At 52.8% G+C, this 22,386-nt stretch overlaps 1 protein-coding gene across 1 annotated transcript in view; it reads right to left on the bottom strand.

Moving 5' to 3' along the window:
• The window catches only part of UNC13A (unc-13 homolog A), a 95,072-nt gene extending 76,817 nt beyond the window's left edge, over nucleotides 1–18,255 (bottom strand). The window contains 4 exon segments of the mRNA XM_033200008.1: nucleotides 2,157–2,274; nucleotides 4,233–4,332; nucleotides 5,587–5,616; nucleotides 18,069–18,255. Coding sequence (XP_033055899.1) covers nucleotides 2,157–2,274; nucleotides 4,233–4,332; nucleotides 5,587–5,616; nucleotides 18,069–18,090 — 270 coding nt within the window. The 5' untranslated portion in view covers nucleotides 18,091–18,255.
• Between the last annotated feature and the right edge of the window lie 4,131 nt (nucleotides 18,256–22,386).

The raw sequence follows: 22,386 nt of genomic DNA, 5'->3' as shown, positions 1-22,386 counted from the left end.
CACTGAGGAAATTTTGGGTCTCCCTCAAGGCTTCCTTTTATATATTTAAATTTAAATGAAATGAAATGAATTTTTTTTTTTTGAGACAGGGGCTCACTCTATCACCCAGGCTGGAGTGCAGTGGCGTGATCTCGGCTCACTGCAATCTCCACTTCCCAGGCTCAAGTGATTCTTCTAACTCAGCCTCCCGAGCTGCTGGGATTACAGGTGTGCGCCAGCACGCCCGGCTAATTTTTTGTATTTTTTAGTAGAGACAGGGTTTCACTATGTTTCCCAGGCTGGTCTACTGAGCTCAGGCAATCCACATGCCTCAGCCTCCCAAAGTGCTGGGATTACAGGTGTGAGCCACCGCGTCCGGCCAAGGCTTCCTTTTAGACTCACTTGCCTAGACTGTTGCAACCATTTCGTCCCTCTGCATTCATTTATTCAAACACAGACACTCACTGGCCAGGTGTGGTGCCTCATGCCTATAATCCCAGCACTTCCGGAGGCCAAGCTGGGCGGATCACTTGAGGTCAGGAGTTCAAGATCAGCCTGGCCAACATGGTGAAACCCCATCTCTACTAAAAATGCAAAAATTAGCTGGGTGTGGTGGAGGGCGCCTCTAATCCCAGCTACTCAGGAGGTTGAGGCAGGAGATCACTTGAGCCAGGGAGGTGGAGATTGCAGTGAGCCAAGACGGTGCCATTGCACTGCAGCCTGGGTGACAGAGCGAGACTCCATCTCAAAGTAAAATAAAATAAAATAAAATAACAAAAACGAACAAACAAAAAACAGTCCCCAGTCCCTCCTCTATACCTAGTTCATACTGGGTGATGCCAGAGGCCCCAAGAGGCCCCAGCCATCATCACCCTGGTCCCTGAGGAGCCCATAACCCTGGGAAACAGGGCTGGACACAGGCACCCCCAGCCCCATGAGGTCATAGCTAGCCCAGAGGGAGGAAGGAGGACTAAAGGATCCAGAGGGAAGTCGGAGAGGGCTCCCTGGAGGAGGGCACATGAGAATTTAGAGGGTGATGGAAAGGAGGACACTTGAAGCTCAGGGAACACACTCTACAAAGGTTCAGAGGCTGCAATCTGGGAGGGGTGGAGGTTAGAGTGTGGGGGAAGATGAGGCTAGTGGGCGGGTGCCATCTGAGGGGCCTCGCAAGGCAGATAGATAGAGGAGGACAGATCAGAGCTCCAGCTATTAAGACCTTCCTGGGGTCAGCATGGAGGGGTTGAGACTTAAGGTCAGGAGGCCAGGGATTGGGCTGTGGGGACAGATGAATAGACATGACCACGGCCTGGCGTGGTGGCTCGCACCTGTAATATCAGCACTTTGGGAGGCTGAGGTGGGCGGATTGCTTGAGCCCAGGAGTTCGAGACCAGCTTGGGCAACATGGCAAAATTGAAAATACAAAAAAAAAAAAAAAATGAAGGGGGCGTGGTGGCGTGCACCTGCAGTCCCAGCTGAGGTGGGAGGATCACTTGAGCCTGGAAAGTCGAGGCTGCAATGGGCCATGATCGTGCCACTGCACTCCAGCCTGGGCAACAGAGTGAGACCCTATCTCAAAAATAAATAATTAAATAAAAAATAGACATCACTGCTACCTGCTGACCATGATGCACAGGCTGAGGGGCCAGGGTTGTTACCTAACACTTTCTTATGAGAAAGGTGTAACCTTTCTGCTGCTGCCCATCTGGGACACACAATGCTAATTGCCTACATTACCCCTTTTCTCCTTCCAAGGTAATACATTTTTAGCTGTGCCTAGGGTTGCACTACCTAGGACTACATTTTCCAGTCTAGGACTACATTTCCCAGAATCTCTTGCAGCTAGGTCTTCGCCACATGTCTAAGTTCTGGCCAATGAGATGTGCATGAACTGCCCCCCTTCTCCCCACCATCACCTTTCTGTGGTTGGAATGAAGATGCAATGGTGAGCCTAAAGCAGCCATTTGGGGCCACAAGGTGGAAGCCACAAGGAAAGAGAGGCAGAGCAAAATGGAAGGTGTATAGGTCCTGGTGACTTTGGAAGGTTTGTGGCAATCCCAAGTGTCTACATTGATGTTGTCGGGGGATTGGAGATAAATGTCCATCTTGTTTAGCCCACTGGTCTCTGGGCTTCTGCAAGGCACTCCTCCTTCCTCACCCTCAGGCCACCCGCCACTCACCTCATTGGACTGGCGGATGGTCCGCAGTGGGATCCACACAGTGCCCACCATTGTGTCCCAGATGAGACCCTTGTTCCACACCTCCACTGTCAGTCCCAAATCCAGACGGTTAATCTCGCTGTGGAAAAAGGAGAAGGGGCATCGAGGGAGCAGAAGGGAGGAAACGGGGGCCCAGAGAGGTTAGTTCATTCACCTGAGAACACACAGCATACTGCAATTCAAAGCTAGGCTTGGGAGTGTCCTAGGTGGTAGGGTAACATGGTGGTTCTCATTTTATAGAGGGGAAACTGAGACCAGGGTGGGAAGTTAAGAGCTCGGAGTATCACAAAAGAACCAGGATTCAAAGCCGGGAAGGACAGCTTGGGAACAGATGTTAAACCTCGCCTGCACCTTCATCTTTCTGAGCCCTTCCTTGGCCCTCCAACCCTGATCATGCTGGGTAAGTGAGAAAGAGGCTCAAATACCCTCCGTAGCTCCCTTTACCCCAGGATAAGGACATTGGGGGCACCTCTGTCCTTTGCAGTGTCATCTCCATCTAATGACGTGAGGACACAATCCCACCTCAACCTCCAAGCACTTTCCCTGCAGGCCTCGCCCTAGACATATGTGGATTTGGGGGAGCAGGAAATTTAGTGAAATGTGAGATTCACTGAATTTACAGTTCACCAAAGATTTATCTTAAGGAATGTATTTTTTAAATATGGCCGGGCGCGGTGGCTCATGCCTGTAATCCCAGCACTTTGGGAGGCCGCGACAGGTGGATCACCTGAGGTTGGGAGTTCTCCATGTTGGTTGCCTGACCAACATGGAGAAACCCCATTTCCAGTAAAAATTCAAAATCAGGCCGGGTGCAGTGGCTCATGTCTGTAATCCCAGCACTTTGGGAGGCTGAGGCGGGCGGATCACGAGGTCAGAAGATCGAGAACATCCTGGCTAATGGTGAAACCCCGTCTCTACTAAAAATACAAAAAATTAGCCGGGCGTGGTGGCGGGCGCCTGCGGTCCCGGCTGCTCGGGATGCTGAGGCAGGAGAATGGCGTGAACCCGGGAGGTAGAGCTTGCAGTGAGCCGAGATGGCGCCACTGCACTACAGCCTGGGCAACAGAGCGAGACTCTGTCTCAGACAAAAAAAAAAAGGAAAAAAAAAATCTGTTGGCCAGCTGTGATGGCTCACTTCTGTAATCCCAGCACCTTGGGAGGCTGAGGTGGGCGGATCACATGAGTCCAGGAGTTTGAGACTAGCCTGGCCACCATAGTGAAACACCATCTCTACTTAAAACACAAAAATTAGCCAGGTGTGGTGGCACATGCTTGTAATCCCAGCTGCTTGGGAGACTGAGGCAGGAGGATCACTTGAATCTGGGAGGTGGAGGTTGAAGTGAGCCGAGATCACGCCACTGTACTCCAGCCTGGGCAACAGAGTGAGGCTCTGCCTCAAAACAAACAAACAAACAAAACTGGTGGCAAGGCCTGGGAAGGCATGATGTCCTGAAATTGTAGCTCGGGGGTGGTGGTCAGGGAGGGCTTCACTGAGGAGGTGACACAAGCTGAGTCCTGAAGGAGAAGAGCCAGCTGGGGACAGGAAAGCAAGTGCAAGGGCCCTGGGGCAAGAACGAACTGGGAGATGTTGGAGACAAGGGGCAGAGGTGGGTGTGGCTGGGGCAGGTGAGGGAGATAGAGCGAGAAGCTGGTGGGAACTGCGGGGAAGGCTGTGGGTTTTATTGTGAGGTCGATGAGCCATGGACAAGTTTGGAAAATGGGAGCGACAGGATGTGATTTGCAGTTTTAAAAATATCCCCCTGGCTGCCTGGAGAACAGATTGTAGGAGGTGGATGGCACAGGAGGCCAGGGCGGAGGCTGGCGGGCAGCAGGGACTTGGCTGGTGGCCACGGAGACCAAAGGAAGGGATTGGATTGGGGATGTGCTTTGGAGGCGAGGGTGATAAGGTGGACATGGGAAGAGGGAGGACAGAGGGGAGTCGCCCAGGATTCCCTGGTGTCCAGCTCTGCCCTGAGGGGCCAGCGAGGTGCTGGGCTATGTCAGGGGCCCAGGCCATGCCAGACACTGCAGACTCACAACATGAAATCCTGCTCCCAGCTGGGCTGGCTGCCCCGCACCGCGATGGTCGTGCTCTTGACATTCTGAACTTTCAGGGTCACGTACGTGTTGAATTTCTCTGTGGCAGTGAGAGCAGGGATCAGCGCTGGGGTTCAGGGACTCTGCAATGCCCTTCCCAAGCTCTAGACGATCTGCTATGATCCCTTCGGGAATTTCTGGGTCACTCACCCCCTAACCCACAACCCTACCCTCAGGGCACAAGGGAGGGGCCTCAGTGCCAGGAGACGTGGAATTTTGGGATACTTCATCCAGCTGCTTCGAAATGACCATGTCATTGGTCTTCGGCTAAAAAGACTGAGGTCCCAGGAAAGGGGAACAACATTGACTGTAAGAAATCCGCTTTGCAGGCTGGGCACGGTGGCTTGCGCCTATAATCCCAGCACTTTGGGAGGTCAAGGCGGGAGGATTGCTTGAGCCCAGGAGTTCAAGACCAGCTTGGGCAACTTGGCAAAATCCTGTCTCTACTAAAAATACAAAAAAATAATTAGCTGGGTACAGTGGCGCCCACCTGTGGTCCCAGCTACTTAGGAGGCTGAGGTGGGAGGATCAATTGAGCCTGGGAGGTTGAGGCCGTAGTAAGGCATGATTGCACCACTGCACTCCAGCCTCAAAAAATAAAAGTTTAAAATTAAAATAATAATAATACAAAAAAGGCAGGGCAAGGTAGCTCACGCCTGTAATCCCAGCACTTTGGGAGGCCGAGGCGGGCGGATCATTTAAGGTCAGAAGTTTGAGACCAGCCTGGCCAACATGGCGAAACCCCATCTCTACTAAAAATAAAAAAATTAGCTGGGCATGGTAGAAGGTGCCTGTAATCCCAGCTACTTGGGAGGCTGAGGCAGAAGAATCGCTGCTTTAACCTGGAGGCAGAGTTTGCAGTGAGCCGAGATCACACCACTGCACTCCAACAGAAGGAGACTCTGTCTCAAAAAAAAAAAAGAAGAAAAAAAAGAAGGAAAGAAAAGAAAGAAACTCCTTTCGCCTCTCTCAGCTTCATTTTCCCCACCTGTAGACTCATTTAAGAGTCCCCATTCTGCCTCTTAGGACCCTGGGAAGGGCCATTGGCTCAGGGCAAGCCCCACCCCTTATAGAGTCTCCCACGATGGCTGGGGAGACCCCCGCACCCTCATACAAACTGCCGGGACCCCAGGCCAAGGGCTGCCCCTCCCCCTATTTAATCCTCTGACCCCTCTCCTGATGCTCCGAAGACATAAAGCCCAAGTCTAAGTCTGAGCTGGGACCCTCTCCCCAGTTTCTCCAAGAGACAGACAGACAGACAACACGGGACAGGACAGCAAAAGAAGCCACTTACCTTGGGCACCATCAAACTTGGCTTTTTTGACTGTGGAGAGAGACAGAGATAGGGAAGGGAGACGGGAGAGATGTGGGGAGAAGAAAGGCAAAGATACAGAGAGATTCAGAGACACATCAAGATAGAGACATAAGGAGAGAGACACAGAGGAGAGACAGGCAAAGATAAAAAGCAAAAGAGACAGATGTTAAAAAAGATAAAGATAGAAACAATGTCAGAGACAGAGACAAGGGGAGGAGGAGATGTAGGAAAGAGGAGGCAGGGATGAGAGGGAGAGAGAGAAGCCATCAGACAGATGAGCACAGGCAACCCTAGAATGGAAGGAAATTTGGACCCTGAGAGCATTCCCTACCTGCCCCCTCCCTCCATCCCCTGTCCCCATCAAATTCCCCAAGCTCCCCAACTAGCTGTGCCTTTACCCACAATTGAACAAGATTAGAAAGAAAGAGCTGGGCAGATGGTGGGAGAGGCCTCCTACAGGAAGCCCTCTAGGACTGCCCCAGAAGAAGAAGGGAAGTTGAGGAGGTGGAGAAGAAGAAGGCGAGGATAAAGACAATCTCTGATGACTCCACCAGCCCTGTCAGGTCAGCAAGACCTCTCCCTCAATTGTCCAGCTCAGTCTGCGATGTCAAATGCTCCCAGGGTTTGGGAAAGCCTCAAAGAAGGCTGGGTGAGGTGGAACAAAGCAACCCAGAGAGCTGGCTATCAAAATGCTTGTGGAGGGCAAGGCGTGGTGGCTCACACCTATAACCCCAGCACTTTAGGAAGCTGAAGCAGGTGGATCACCTGAGGTCAGGAGTTCGAGACCAGCCTGGCCAACACAGTGAAACCCTGTCTCTACTAAAAATACAAAAATTAGCCAGGTGTGGTGGTGGGCGCCTATAGTCTCAGCTATTCGGGAGGCTGAGGCAGGAGAATCACTTGAACCCAGGAGGTGGAGGTTGCAGTGAGCCAAGATCATGCCACTGCACTCCAGCCTGGGCAATAGAGTGAGACTCTTGTCCCAATAACAACCAAAAGTAATGCACCTGGCTCCTGGCTGGAGGGTTGACAGAGATTGTCCAGCCCCACTTGCTTGTGGCAGGTGCAACCTGAATATATGTCAGGCACTGCCCCCCGCCCCTGCAGTCTTCTCACATTTCATATAATCCCACAGCCCCAAGAGATTCAAAGCCATTTCACCCCATCTTGGCTCTTCTCAACAAGTATTCAGTTTCCACTGCCAACACCTCTCACACCTTGCTTTTGTCCTCCACATCTTTTTCCTCCACTAATTCTCTACTCCCACCCCCAATCTTCTCCCACACTGAGCTCTTCCCTCCCTTTCCTTTCTTTTTTTCTTTTTCTTTTTTTTTTTGAGGGACCGAGTCTTGCTCTGTTGCCCAGGCTGGAGTACAGTGGTGCCATCTCAGCTCATTGTAACTTCTACCTCCCAGGTTCAAGCAATTTAGCTGGGACTACGGGCCAGCTAATTTTTGTAGTTTTTAGTGGAGACTGGGTCTCACTATATGTTGGCTAGGCTGGTCTCTTTTTTTTTTCTTTTTTTTTTTTTTGAGACGGAGTCTGGCTCTCTCGCCCAGGCTGGAGTGCAGTGGCCGGATCTCAGCTCACTGCAAGCTCCGCCTCCCGGGTTCACGCCATTCTCCTCCCTCCGCCTCCCAAGTAGCTGGGACTACAGGCGCCCGCCTCGTCGCCCGGCTAGTTTTTTGTATTCTTTAGTAGAGACGGGGTTTCACCGTATTAGCCAGGATGGTCTCGATCTCCTGACCTTGTGATCCACCCGTCTCGGCCTCCCAAAGTGCTGGGATTACAGGCTTGAGCCACCGCGCCCGGCCGGCTAGGCTGGTCTCAAACTCCTGACCTCAGGTGATCCGTCTGCCTTGGCCTCCCAAAGTGCTGGGATGACAGGCGTGAGCCACCGCACCGGCCCCTTTTTGTTTCTTCCCCCTTTTCTTCTCCCTTTTTCCTTTTCAAACTAGTGTCTTTGTTTGTGTAGGCAGTGCATGCACATGTTGTAAAATCCAAAACAACCAAAAGATTAGACACTGAGAATAAAGCTCTTTCCATCCCAGCTCTTCGTCTCCCTCCCAGATGCAATCAACGTTGGCAGTTCCTTGTACCACTGGAGATGGTCCATGCGTCGGCAATCATACCCACGTTCCTCTTGCTTGATTTCCAAGACAAATGGTAGCATTTGACACCCACTCTTCTAATCCTTCATGTTTTTTCAGTATGTCTTGAAGAGTGTGTACTAGTGAGCTGAAGGATAAATTCCTAGAAACAGAATTGTGTTTCTATGGGCAGATGTCACAGCCTCCCATCCCGGGTTTGTATCTCTGTCCTCATCGCTTGAATTTCTGTCTCACAAAAGGCACCTGCGTGGAGCCAGTGAAGAGAGAATTCTCATGAAGAGCGGGGGAAGTGTGATGGCCCTAAACACATGTCAGTGAAGACTGTCTGTTCCTGGCCAGGCGCAGTGGCTCATGCCTGTAATCCCAGCACTTTGGGAGGCCAAGGCAGGTGGATCACTTGACGTCAGGAGTTCGAGACCAGCCTGAACAACATGGGGAAACCTCGTCTATCCTAAAACTACAAAAATTAGCCGGGCGTGGTGGCACGCACCTGTAATACCAGCTACTCGGGAGGCTGAGGCAGGAGAATCGCATGAACCTGGAAGGCAGAGGTTGCAGTGAGCCGAGATTGTGCGACTGCACTGCAGCCCTTGGCTGGGCCTTGAGGGAGGTGAGTGCTGGTTTGAGCTGGGTTCAGATTCCAGAGCTGTGTGACCGTGGGCAAGTGAATCCCTCTCTCTGGTTCATCTCTGTTTGGTTCCATCTGTCTTTTTTTTTTTTTTTTTCTAGGTCTGGTTTTCTCTCTCACATCCTCAGCCCCACCCAACCCCCAGGGAGCGCACCCACCCAGCACCTCACCCCGGGACTGAAAGAGGCTCAGGAACACTCAGGAATGTGCCCAGCAGGAGCTTCGGGCCTGGCTCCTGAAGGAGGTCCAGCCTGCAGGGTTGGGGACTCTCTGTGAAAGGGGTGGGCAGGGGAAGGGGCAGGAGGGAGAATGGTGATGGGGTTGGGGGTGGAGGGGACGCTGGCAGAGGCTGAGAAAGGCACCCACAGCTGGAGGGATTCATATAGGGAGAGGAGAGAGGAAGAAATGATGGGCGTGAAAGCAAGAGAGGAGAGTCTGGACAGATGGAGAGTAATAGAGACACAAGGAGACAGCGAGAGCACCAGGCATAGAGGCACATGCCTGTAATCCCAGCTACTAGGGAGGCTAAGGCAGGAGGATCCCTTGAGCCCAGGAGTTCAAGACCAGCCTAGCCAATGTCGTAAGATCCCATGTCTAAAAACAATAATTTAAAAGAGAGAAAGAGGCCAGGCATGGTGGCCCACACCTGTAATCCCAGCACTTTGAGCCTGAGGCAGGTGGATCACATGAGGTCAGGAGTTCGAGACCAGCCTGAGCAACATGGTGAAACCCTGTCTTTACTAAAAATACAAAAATTAGCTGGGCATGGTGGTGCACGCCTGTAATCGCAGCTACTCGGGAGGCTGAGGCAGGAGAATCACTTGAACCTGGGAGGCGGAGGTTGCAGTGAGCCAAAATTGCACCACTGCACTCCAGCTTGGGTGACAGAGTGAGACTCTGTCTCCAAAAAATATATATATATAATATAATAATATTATTTATTATTATTAATAAAAGAGAGAGAGAGAAAGATTTCCACTGGGGGGTCAGGCAGATGGAGGAGACACTGGGGAGAGGAGAGGCAGCTGGGGGAGAAGAGTGGGGATGCATATGGGGGTGGGAAAGTGACAGGCTCTGGGGGGACTCACTGGGGTCTAGCCTGAGCTGGGCTCACTTGAAGCTCCTCCAACTGTGCCCCGTTTTATAAACCATGGATTTAGGCTCAGAGGGGAGCCCAGTAGCTCCTTGATCTTTTCTGTGTGTGTGAGCCTCTCTCTCTTTCCCCATCCCTGTCTCTCATCTCCCTCCTCCCTGTTCTATTTCCCTCCCTCTGGTCACCTTCTTTTCCTCTCTGTTCTCCCCTTCTCTCTCTGACTGTCTCTGCCCTTCTTGTGCCCCTCCCTTGGTCAATCAGCTCCTCTTCCCTAAGCCTCAGCTCCTTCCCGCAGCCTCTCTTGGCTGGAGGGGAATGATCTCCGTTGGGGTCCTCAGGCAATGGGGGACCGGCTGGAGGGCTGTACCCTCTGACAGCTGAAGCCAGGCTCCGGCCCTTAGCGCCCTGCCGAGGTCCAGGGTGAGGACATCCACGATTTTTCATCGCTGGGGCTCGGAGTGGGAGAGGGGTCTCAGAGGGAAAAGGGGACAGGGAAGGGGGCCGAGAGTGGAGAGAGGGTTCTCAGGAGGGAAGGGGGTTCGCGGTGGGGGAGGGGATTCGGAAAGGGGGATAGGCGCAGAGAGGAGGGTGGTCTCAGGGGGAGGGGCTTGGAGGAGGAAGGGTGCTCAGAGAAGGAACCGAGTCTCTCTCCCCGTCTTCCCCCGTCAGTAAATGGTCCCTGAGTCACCGTCTTCGTCGTCACATCCCGCCACCTCCCCGCCCGCGCCGGGTTGCGGTATCAGGGTCAGCGGGGCGGAAGCACCACCCTTCCCCAGCTGGCTCCAGCGGGCTTCGGGTCACACGCACGAGGCTATTTATAGCGTGGGCGCGCGGAGGGCGTGGGCGGCGCGCCGGCGGGCAGGGGGGCGGGGACGAGGGGGGTGCCCACTGCCGTCCCCAGCGAAGAGCGGGTGAAGACACCGCGTCATGCGGCCTCAAAGGTCTTTGGGGCCCCCCAGCAGCGCTGACAGATGAATGTAGTGGCTGAACCCGGGAGGCCGAGGCAGGAGTTCAGGCTGCGGGATACCTCTGCAGCCTGGCTCGGCGCCTCAGTTTCTGCATCTGGAAAATGGGGAGACGGTGTGGCTGACCTCCCTTCCCTCTCCTTTCTCCTCCTCTTCCTCCCTCCTCTTCTTCCCTCACCCCTTCTGCAGAATCATGATTATAGTGTCGTATATACTACTATTATTATTACTGGTATAATTACTGTTTGTATTATTTGGTTGTGTTCTAAAGGTGTCTCTGGCCTGGATTCTAGGATTTGAACACCCTGGATTCTTTTCTTTTTTTTCTTTTCTCTCCTTTTTTTTTTTTTTTTTTTTAGACAGGGTTTCTGTCTGTTGCCCAGGCTCCAGGCTGAAGGGCAGTGGTGTGATCATCATGGCTCACTGCAGCCTCGACCTCCCAGGCTCAAGCGATCCTCCCCACTCAACCTCCCCAGTAACAGAGACTGCATGTGCGCACCACCATGTTTGGCTATTCTTTTTTATTTTATTTATTTTATTTTTTTGTAGAGATGGGGTCTTACTATGTTGCCATGGCTGGTTTCAAGGCTCAAGCGATCTTCCCACCTCGGCCTCCCAAAGTGTTGGAATTACAGGCATGAACCACATGGCTGACTGACCCTGGATTCTAATTAAGGGGGACTCCAGTCTTGGGAGCACTCGTTCCCTGACTTGCCACGTGGAATGGGGTGGGGAGACAGGAGGTGGAGATCCAGCTGTCTAGGGCTTCTGAAAGCCCACCCGCCCCAGGATTAGCTTGGGGGAGGGGAGGAAGCGTAGAGAATCCAGAAATAGATTCTAGGAGATTTGATCGTTTTGTGTGTGATGTTGGTGGAGGGCATTTCAGCGGGAGATGGATGGGCTTTAGGATAAAAGACCTCAGCTCTGCTGGTTTCGCATCTGGGAAAGACTAAATGAGGACCCTTATCCTCCGTTGACACAAATAGACCAGAGCCAGACTGAGCCTTCAGTGTAAAAAACACCAAGAACATGGAGTTCCAGAGAGCTTCAGGAATCAGGAATTTCTGTGTGTGTTGTTTACCATGTACCACTTAGAACTAGGCCTAGCCTATAGTAGGTGCTCATTAAATAGTAATTCATGGAAGGAATGACGTCACCTCCTCCAGCAGCCCTGGGAGGTTGAGCTAAGAGCTGTCCCCCAGTGGCCCCGGCAGGCGCTGTCCACGGTGCTGAATGCTCGGTCCCCGCCCCTGTACCCTCAATGAACTTGGCTCCCTCCTGCGAGTGGGCCTGGGGACCCCTCTTGGAGCGCTCCTCAGGCCCCAGAATGCAGTGGACTCTCGGAAATGTCCTACACTCAGAACTGCCTTCCAGAAAGCTTTTAGTCCCCATTAATAAAAACATCATCATTGATTTTTTTTTTTTTTTTTGAGACGGAGTCTCACTCTGTAGCCCAAGCTGGAGTGCAGTGGCGCGATCTCGTCTCACTGCAAACTCCACCTTTGGGGCTTCAGCGATTCTCGTGCCTCAGCCCCCTGAGTAGCTGGGACTACAGGCGCCCACCACCATACCCAGCTAATTTTTTTTGTATTTTAGTAGAGACTGGGTTTCACCATGTTGCCCAGGGTGGTCTTGAACTCCTGAGCTCAGGCGATCCGCCCGCCTCGGCCTCCCAAAGTGCTGCGATTACAGGCATAAGCCACCGCGCCCGGCCCATCATTGATTTTTCATGTCTTTTGCTCATGATTATTGGGCCTTCCTGTAGGCCGGGCGTCGTGCCAATAGCTCTGCAAGCCTCATTGGAGAGTTCTGGCAAACATAGATGGTAGGTGTTACTCCTGTGCCCATTCCACAGATGAGCACACCAAGGAATGCAGAGGATGTGGGACTTGCCAGGAAGTGGTGGACTTACGAATTCACACTCAGGTGTGCTGGACCCAGAATGCCCTTATTGGCACCTTGCAGAAGAGGTCCATTGTATGTGGAAGAAAAGTTAGGCCAGGTTAGGAAAAGGGTTAGGCTGCAGTCCTGAAGATGCAACTCTGGAGGGCATCCCACGAGGACAGTAGAAGCTAAGACCTAGATGCAGCTCCTCCTACCTGGAAGGTATCAGAGACTGAGTAGCCAGGAACAGAGGGATGTGTGAAGGCTTCTTAGGCAAGGGGCAGGGGAATAGCACCGATGAATGGAGAGATTGTGACATGTCTGTTTACTAGATGCATGAAAGAAGAAAGCAATCCTGGCTGGGCATGGTGGCTCATGCCTGTAATCCCAGCACTTTGGGAGGCCAAGGCAGGTAGATCACTGGACAGTCAGGAGTTTGAGGCCAGCCTGGCCAACTTGGTGAAACCCCATTTCCACTAAAAATACAAAAAATTATCTGGGCATGGTGATGTGCATCTGTAATCCCAGCTACTCGGGAGGCTGAGACAGGAGAATTGCTTGAACCCAGGAGGCGGAGGTTACAGTGAACTGAAATTGTGCCACTGCACTCCAGCTTGGGCATCAGAGCCAGACTCTCTCATAAGTAAATAAATAAATAAATAAATAAATAAATAAATAAATAGAAGAAGGCTATCCCAGGGCAGATCCTCACCCCACAGAAGGGACTTGGCTGTCTCCCAGGTCCTGGGGGCTGAGAGAAGGCTCAACCTTCTCCTGCCAACCCCAGTAGGCTCTGGAGTCAGTCAGCTCCACCTCTGGCTCTGTTACACCAGGCAAGTTGTTAAAGCTCCCTGAGTCTCAGTTTTCCTCATCTGTACAATGGGGCTACTGTGAGAGTTAAAGAGGGCATGGGCATAAAAATCCTCAACATTGTGCCTATGAAATGCTGGGCCAGGCATGGTGGCTCGAGCCTGTAATCCCAGCACATTGGGAGGCCGACGCAGGAGGATCACTTGAAGTCAGGAGTTTGAGACCAGCCTGGCCATTAGAGATGTATTTGTATTTTTAGTAGAAATGAGAAACCCCATCTACTAAAAATACAAAAATTAGCCAGGCGTGGTGGCACATGCCTGTAATCCCAGCTACTTGGGAGGCTGAGGCAGGAGAATCGCTTGAACCCAGAAGGTGGAGGTTTCAGTGGGCCGAGATCACACCACTACATTCCAGCCTGGGTGACACAGTGAAACCGTGTCTCAAAAAAACAAAACAAACAAACAAACAAAAGCTGGATAAATGGGGTTTGTTGTTGATATTATTGTAAGTTGTGAAGCAAACCTGCCCTCACCTAAATTCACTGATTTGTTCATGTCATTTATTCATAAAATGTTTATGGAGCCTTTAAAACATCAGTTGGTGTGGTGGCTCACACCTGTAATCCTAGCACTTTGGGAAGCTGAGGAGGGCGAATCACTTGAGCCCAGGAGTTCAAGACCAGCCTGGGCAACAGGGCAAAACCCTGTTTCTGCAAAAAATAAAAATAAATAAATAAAAGTTAGTAGGGTGTGGTGGTGCATGCCTGTAGTCCCAGCTACTTGGGAGACTGAGGCGGGAGGATTGCTTAAGCCCTGGAGGTCAAGGCTGCAGCAAGCTGAGATCGTGCCACTGCACTGCAGCCTGAGTAACAAGTTTTGAGTGAGACTTTGTCTCAAAACAAAACAAAACAAAACAAAACATCAAGTGGCCGGTGCAAAATGCTGTGAAGCACATAGGAAGATCTGGAACTGACCTTTCACACCACCATGGTTTTGCTCATGCTGTTCCCTCCACCCAGAGCATCATCTCCCTCCTGCTAATCTCTCCCTCATCACATCTTCTGAGACTCAAATAAATGGTGGTGGTGGTGCAATCAGGGCAGGCTTCCCAGAGGAAGAGAGCCCTGGATACCCCACTCCTCAGCTCCCTTAGCCCTCCCTCATCTCTTTCATTCTAACCCCATGGGAGGTGCATGGGTGGTGAATAGGAATAGGGTTGAGTCCCCAGAGCCAGGAACAGTGCCTGGTATACAGTTGGTGCTCAATTAATGCTTGTTGCGTAAATAAAATGGGTGACTCCATGAAGGAACCAGGTAGCATTTGCCATTCACAGCCTCAGGATCCTGCCAGGACCTCATGAGTGGATTAAAATGTTGGGGAGCAGCGGGACTCCACATGGATAAGTAAATGAAGGGGGCAGAAATAAGGCCCATGCATCATACAGGGTGGTCTGCTATGTGTTGGTGCTGGGTGTTTACACAAGAGCTTGCATTTGCCTGTACTTGCTTGGATATTCGCAGCAGTAGTTGGCTCATCTTACCAGAGCAGGCAGGTGCCTGCCTGTACATGGATATGAGTGTGCATGTGTGCAGGGTATGTGCACCATTTCAGTGCAGGTGGGAGTCTGCACATGTGTGTCTGGGAGTGGGGTGTCACTGCATCAGAGACACACTGGTGTGTGTGAGCTTGTGGGTGATATGTTAGGTGGAAAACACACATACTGATGTTTGCACGTGTACATGGATGCAGTTCTGTGGCAGCTGTATTTGTTTATCTGCATACATGTATGCACTTGTGTGCAATGAAATACTCAAATGTGTATGTACTTGTAGGCATTATCATCCACTTGTTGAAAGGGGGTGGTTTGAATGTCCAGGCAAGTGTTGTCATGTGCGTACACACATGGCTTTGACATATGCTTATATAAATATATGTGTGCTTCATGGGGTTGGGGACCTTAACAGATATTTATGGGTACATGTCTGAGCGTTAGGACATGAGTGAATCTCTCTTTTTGAGATAGAGTCTCACTCTGTTGCCCAGGCTGGAGTACAGTGGCAGGATCTCAGCTCACTGCAACCTCCACCTCCCATATTCAAGTGATTCTCCTTCCTCAGCCTCCCAGGTGCACGCCACTAAGCCTGGCTAATTTTTTGTATTTTTTTTAGTAGAGACAGAGTTTTACCATGTTGGCCAAGCTGGTCTTGAACTCCTGACTTCAAGTGATCTGCCCACCTTGGCCTCCCAAAGTCAAAGTGATGAGATTACAGGCCTGAGCCACTGCGCTCAGCTGGACATGAATGGATCTTTATGTGACATGTATATTGTGAACATTCATCAGACACACGTGGATACATCTATATGCGTGCTGGCAGACACACACACACTCACACTTGTGTTGCCAGGACTATATCTGTAGTGGCAGACTGTGTCCTATATACATGTATATGCTTGTGTTCACACAGGCGTTTGAGTACACACGTGTGCCTATGGAGTGCGCCTTCCCAGGCACATGGTCTGCGTGGAGCCTTCGTGCATCCTAAGCATTTGTGTCCACACAGGAACAAGTTTGGGTATGAATGTGTGTAGGGATTGGCAAACGCCTGTGGGTCCCCGGTGGAGGGGAGGCGGGGCAGGTATTTCCTCAACTGAGCTCAGGCAACACATCAACCCATCTCAGCCTAGCTTTACTCCTGCCAAGCCCACCCCAACACTCCCATCTCTCCTGCTCAACCATCCCAGCCCCTCCTCTCTCTGGGCACCGTCCCACCTCTTCCTGGGAGACTGGCCTCACCCAGCAATTCTTCTTCTCCCCACCCCTCCCTGTCTCCTACTCCTCCTCACTCCAACCTCACACCTCGCTTTACACCTCAGTGCCTTACCTCCCACCCCTGTCAACCTCTTCCCCAGCCTTGCCCCTCCCAGCAATTCCTCTCCACTCAGCCAGGTCCCTCTCTATAAGGTCCACAGAATCCAGCACAGTCCTCCCCGCACGTCTCTGTTTCTGGAAGCCTCATCCCTCTTGCCTCCTGCTGCCCCCCCTTAATGCCACCCCCGCAGCCGAGCCTCTTGTTTGCGTCAGAGTTAAGGGTGAGATCCCCGCCCCCCTCACTCCACTAGGCAAACCTTCCAGAGAAGCCCAACTTGAAGGATGTGAGGCAGGGTAGGGCGGGATGCTGGGGGGAGAAGAGAGAGGACAGAGGAGTCAGCCAGGAACACCCGCGTCGGAACCTCCGCCAGTGCTGCCCCTAAGAGCCCGGCTACTTAGGGCAGGGGGAGAGGTCAGCAGGGGATCTGGACATTCAACTTCTCCCATTCCGTCCTCAGGCCTAGGCGGTGGAGGCCACCTAGGGGTCTCCTTCACTTCCCTACTCCCTTAACTCCATAAGCCTGGAGGCTAGGGGCTGGAGGAGTTGACCTTTGACTCTAGGGACCCTTCTTCCACCACCCCCAGCCCCGTCCAGCAGAAACGAGCTTAGAGAAAGGAGGCCCCTGTCCCTTTAAGAACACCCGCGTCCACGCCGGCCCATCCCGGCCTGATTTGCACTCGGAAGCCGCCGCGGCGGGGAGCGGGCGGGCGGGGCAGGGTTTGTGAATGAAGTGGCTGAGGGGGAGGGGAGGAAGGAGGAGGGGCGGCGGGGGCGGTTCCTGGATCCCAGGCCTGCCCACCCTGGGTCCAGGCAGCAGGAGTTCAGCACACACACGCTTCCTGTCGCTCGAGGTCTCCCGAAGCCTGCCGTCACAGGCTTGGCCGACACACCCCTTCCCCCACCCCAGCCTTCTTGAAGTAGGTGGGAGTGATGGGGGGACCCCAGTCCTTAAGAACCAGGGGTTCAGAGCTTTATAGGCGTTGAACGGGGGTCCACCTCCACCCTTGCCGCCCAAGGTCTCCCAGAGCTTGAGTTCTCAAACGGGAGTGCCCAGAACGCCTGGGTTCGGGTGGGCTGGCTTCTCCCCAACCCCAGAGCCATAAAGGTGTGGGGTAGGGGGTCATGCCCCTCCCACGTCTCCCTCCCTCCCCCAACCCCAACGCATAGCGTGGGCCTGGGCGTGGGCTTCTGTGCAGATGGCGTTCTGGCCCCAAAATAGCTCCCCCCGCCACCCCACGTCTCCCTCCCTCCCTCTCTCCAGCGCAAAGTGGGTGAGGTGAGGATGGGCCGGGAGGGGGACCAGGGGACATTGCTCTTCCAAGAAGTAGGCTCCCTGCCAAGAAGGCCCTGAAACGTGTTTGGGAGAACCGGAGGGGGCAGGGAGCGGGAAGTCCTTCTGGCCATTCCTCCAACCCCCTCACTCGGGAGACCAAAGAGTTAACTGGAAAAGCGCCCCCAGACCCCCAGTCACAGCCCTCTCTGGACGTTGGGAGGGGTCTCCTGTCTCCACACTCCCCCCACTCCAGTCCTCTTTACACCCAGGGCTGGGAGAGTCCTAGAACTCGTGGATGTCCTGATGGCCAAGCCCCTCTACCCACATCTTACATCCCCACGGCTTGGAGAACCCTCCCGCCGCACTCTCCTTCGAATTTCCAGCTGGGTCCGCGTCCATGAGGACCCGCAGCCCAGCCCACAACACCAGACCCCTTCCAAGTACCCCTGCAGGCTTCAATCAAACTACCCAGCCCAGACTCTTCCTCACCGACCCTCTAAAAACCCGGTCTACACAGACGCCCCAGTCTAGATCGTTTCCAGGTAGAACCCTGGATCCCCGTCCACGTCCACACGGGCCTCCGCGTTCAGCCGCAACCACACGACCCCTCCAGCAGCGGCCACCAGGACCCCTGAGAGCCCTGCCGTGTCTACACGGATCACCCCTTCCGGGGCCCTGCTGCGTCGAAAAGGGCTACCCCCCTCAAAAGTCCAGCCGCCTGGACTCGGGCCACCCCCCAGGATCCCCCTAGGAGCTGCATCCATGCGGACCCCGAGCCCAGCCCGCGTCCAAACGGGTACCCCGACCCCCAGCCTCGCCTCCTACCTCCAACGCACAGCAAAGACATGTCTCCGAGCTCGCAGGCGGGCCGGAGGCGGCCGGGCCGGCTCTGTCGGGTCGGGTTCAGCGGCCGCTGGGCTGGGGCATCTCCCGGCTGCAGCCCGCGCTTGGCTCACGCCGGGGCCCGGCCGCCACCGGCCATCTTGGTTCAGCACCGGGGGCGCGGACAGCGCCTGACGTGGCGCCGATGCGGGGCGCAGGCGGAGCCCAGGGACGCCTGATGGGGCGGGGGCGCTGCAGGCTGGGGGGGCGTTAAAGGGCCTGGCTCCGGGAAGGGGCGCCCCGCCCCAAACCTCCTCGTTGCAGGGGGGACAAGGGGCGAGGGCGGCCCCCAAGCAGGTTTTCTCCCGTGCAGACCCCCACCTGCACTGAAATGGTGCACGTGTCCCCCCGACCCATGCATGGACATTTCTGCCCTGTTAACCTGGGCAAACTCCTCCCTGCAATACTCAAGCAAGTACAGGCAAATGCATGCTCTTGTGTGTACACCCGGCACCAGCACCGGGCAGATCGTCCTGTTCCCTGAGTATCTCTCTTCCTCTGTCTCTACGTCTCGGTGTCTCTGACTGTGCTGCCTGGTCTCTTTCTCTCCCTGGGTCTCTGTTCTTCTGATTCTGTCCACTGCTCTCTCTCAGTCATGTGTCTCTTAGCCTCTCTCTGTACAGTCTTTTTGCAGGTCTACTGCATCCTGTCTAGGTCTTTCTCTGTGTCTCTAACCCACCCAGCCCATGGGTCCTTGCCCACACTCTGACTGGATCCCACCCTTCATGCCACTGTATAACTGGAAAACTCCTATTCATCCATCAATGTCTTGTCTGAATATCCTCTCCTCCAGGAAGCCTTCCCTGACTGCCCCAAGCTGAGCCTTTGTTTCTCCTCTCTGGAGTCCCCCAGCCCCTATCCCTTCCTCTGATTGTGCCCTGACCCCAATGAAACTCTGCCATTCCTCCCCATATATATATTTTAGTTGTAGTCTCCCTCTGTAGCCCAGGCTGGAGTGGCACATCCTGGCTCACTGCAACCTCTGACTCCTGGGATCAAGCGATTCTTCTGCCTCCGCCTCCCCAAGTAGCTGGGACTACAGGAGCAATGCCACCATGCCCAGATTTTTTTTTTTTTTTTTGTATTTTTAGTAGAGACGAGGTTTCACCATGTTGGCCAGCCTGGTCTTGAACCCTTGACCTCAGGTGATCCGCCCACCTCAGCCTCCCAAAGTGCTGGGATGACAGGCCTAAGCCACCGCGCCTGACCTCTCCCCACATATCTAACTGGGCAGTTCCATGTGGGCCCCTTGCCCTGCAACCTGCTCGCTGTATCACTGGCACCTAAAATAGTATGACAGGGCCTCCTGCCCCCAGCCCACATGAAAGAGCTTCATAAATGCAGAATGTGCATGGAGTTGAGTGAGGCCATTGTTTGAAACCCAACTCTGCCTCTCATCACAAGCATGGCCTTAGGCAGGTCATGTGACCTCTTTGTGTCTCATTTTCCCACCTGTAGAATGAGTATGATAACAAGTCCTGCCTTACAAGGTTGCTGGAGGTATTACATGAGTTAACATGTGAAACCAGTTGTAGGCCGGGCACGGTGACTCACGCCTGCAATCCCAGCATTTTGGGAGGCCAAGTCAGGCAGATCATGAGGTCAGGAGATTGAGACCATTCTGGCTAACATGGTGAAACCTCATCTCCACTAAAAAATACAACAACAACAAAAAAAATTAGCTGGGCGTGGTGGCGGGCGCCTGTAGTCCCAGCTACTCGGAAGGCTGAGGCAGGAGAATGGCGTGAACCCTGGAGGCAGAACTTGCAGTGAGCGGAGATGGCACCACTGCACTCCAGCCTGGGCAACAGAGCAAGACTCCATCTCAAACAAACAAACAAAAAAAACATGTGAAAACCAGTTTTTTTTGTGTGTGTGTGTTTTTTTTTTGAGACAGAGTCTCAACCTATAGCCCAGGCTGGAGTGCAGTGGCACCATCTCAGCTCACTGCAACCTCCACCTCCAAGTGATCCTCCTGCCTCTGCCTCCTGAGTAGCTGGGATTACAGGCGCTCGCCACCACATCTGGCTAATTTTTTTGTGTTTTTTGTAGAGACAGGGTTTCACCATGTTGGCCAGGCTGGTCTTGAACTCCTGACCTCAAGTGATGCACCCACCTTGGCCTCCCAAAATGCTGGGATTACACGAATGACCCAAAACGTCTGGCCCCAGTTGTAATCTTAATGCCTAAGAGTAACCATGTTTGTATCTGTCACTGTCTTAAATTTTTAAAAAATCAGCACAGCTAATTTTTGTATTTTTTGTAGAGAGAGTTTCACCATGTTGCACAGGCTGTCTCAAACTCCTGGGCTCTAGTGATCCTCCTGCCTCAGCCTCCCAAAATGTTGGGATTACAGGCTCGTGAGCCACCATGCCCGGTCTTAAATTTTTATTGAACATCAATGAGATGTAGGTATACTATAAGGAGCAGCAAAGACAGCCTTGGATAAAAAACATTACCATCACAATAGAAGATCCCTGTGTGCCTCTCCCCAATCTCATCATCCTTCTCTGCAGATGGAAGAACTATCACAAATTTTGCTTTTCATTTCCTTCCTTTTCCTTATAGTTTACCACATGCTTGTCAGCAAACAATACATGGTTACCTCTTGCATGTTTCTATTTTTTTGAGACAAGGTCTTATTGTGTCACCCAGGCTGTAGTACAGTGGTGTGAGCTCCTGAGCTCAGGCAATCCTCTCCTGTCTCAGCCTCCCAAGTACCTGGAACAACAGACATGCACCACCATGACTGCCTAATTAGAGATAAGGGTCTCACTATATTGCCCAGGCTTGTCTTGAACTCTGGGGTTCAAACGATCTGCCTGCCTTGGCCTCCCAAAGTGCTGAGGTTACAGGCGTGAGCCACCTCATTTGACCTTGTTCACATTCTTTACTAATCTGTTTGTTTGTTTGTTTGTTTTTTGAGATAGAGCTGTACTCTGTCACCCAGGCTGGTGTGCAGTGGCACGATCTCCGCTCACTGCAACCTCTGCCTCCAGGTTCAAGCAATTCTCCTACCTCAGCCTCCCGAGTAGCTGGGATTACAGGCACCTACCACCTCGCCTGGATTTTTTTTTTTTTTTTCTTTTTTTGAGACAGAGTTTCACTTTTTTTTTTTTTTTTTTTTTTGAGACGGAGTCTCGCTGTGTTGCCCGGGCTGGAGTGCAGCGGCCGGATCTCAGCTCACTGCAAGCTCTGCCTCCCAGGTTTACGCCATTCTCCTGCCTCAGCCTCCCAAGTAGCTGGGACTACAGGCACCCGCCACCTCGCCCAGCTAGTTTTTTTGTATTTTTTAGTAGAGACAGGGTTTCACCGTGTTAGCCAGGATGGTCTCGATCTCCTGACCTCTTGATCCGCCCATCTCGGCCTCCCAAAGCGCTGGGATTACAGGCTTGAGCCACCGTGCCTGGCCAAGAGTTTCACTCTTGTTGCCCAAGCTGGAGTGCAATGGCACTATCTCAGATCACCGCAACCTCTGCCTCCCAGGTTCACGTGATTCTCCTGCCTCAGCCTCCCAAGTAGCTGGGATTACAGGCATGTGCCACTATGCTCAGCTAATTTTTTTGTAATTTTAGTAGAGACGGGGTTTCTCCGTGTTGGTCAGGCTGGTCTCGAACTCCTGACCTCAGGTGATCTGCTCACCTGGGCCTCCCAAAGTGCTGGGATTACAGGCATGAGCCACCATGCCTGGCCACAGAGGTTGCAGTGATAATTTTTGTGTTTTTAGTAGAGACAGGGTTTCACCATGTTGGCCAGGCTGGTCTCAAACTCCTGACCTCAGGTGATCCACCCACCTCAACCTCCCTAAGTGCTGGGATTACAGATGCGAGCCACTGCACCTGGCCTGCTAATCTGTTTTGTTTGCTCAGTGTGATTCTGCTGATATTCATCCATATTGCTGCATGTGGCTGTAAGGCTTGCATTTTTCACTGCTGCGTAGTATTCCTTTGTATGAATCTTCTATTGGCTATTCATCTGTTCTCCAGGTCGTGGACTTTTGGGTTGTTTCAAGCTTAGGTTTATTACCAAAAAAAGTTTTTGTGACCATCCTCAGACCCGACTTGTGTGCTGGCACACACGAGTAAGGATGGCTGGGTCAGAAAATACATATATGTGGCCAGGCATGGTGGCTCCCGCCTATAATCCCAGCATTCTGGGAGGCTGAGGTGGGCGGATCACGAGGTCAAGAGATCAAGACCATCCTGGCTAACGTTGTGAAGCCCCAGCTCTACTAAAAACACACAAAAAATTATCCAGGCGT

This window comes from Trachypithecus francoisi, unplaced genomic scaffold (assembly GCF_009764315.1).
Source record: "Trachypithecus francoisi isolate TF-2019V2 unplaced genomic scaffold, Tfra_2.0 Lachesis_group5, whole genome shotgun sequence".
NCBI classification, from domain to species: domain Eukaryota; kingdom Metazoa; phylum Chordata; class Mammalia; order Primates; family Cercopithecidae; genus Trachypithecus; species Trachypithecus francoisi.
The sequence above is the reverse complement of the archived record's forward strand: the minus strand, read 5'-3'. Positions and strand labels throughout refer to the sequence as shown.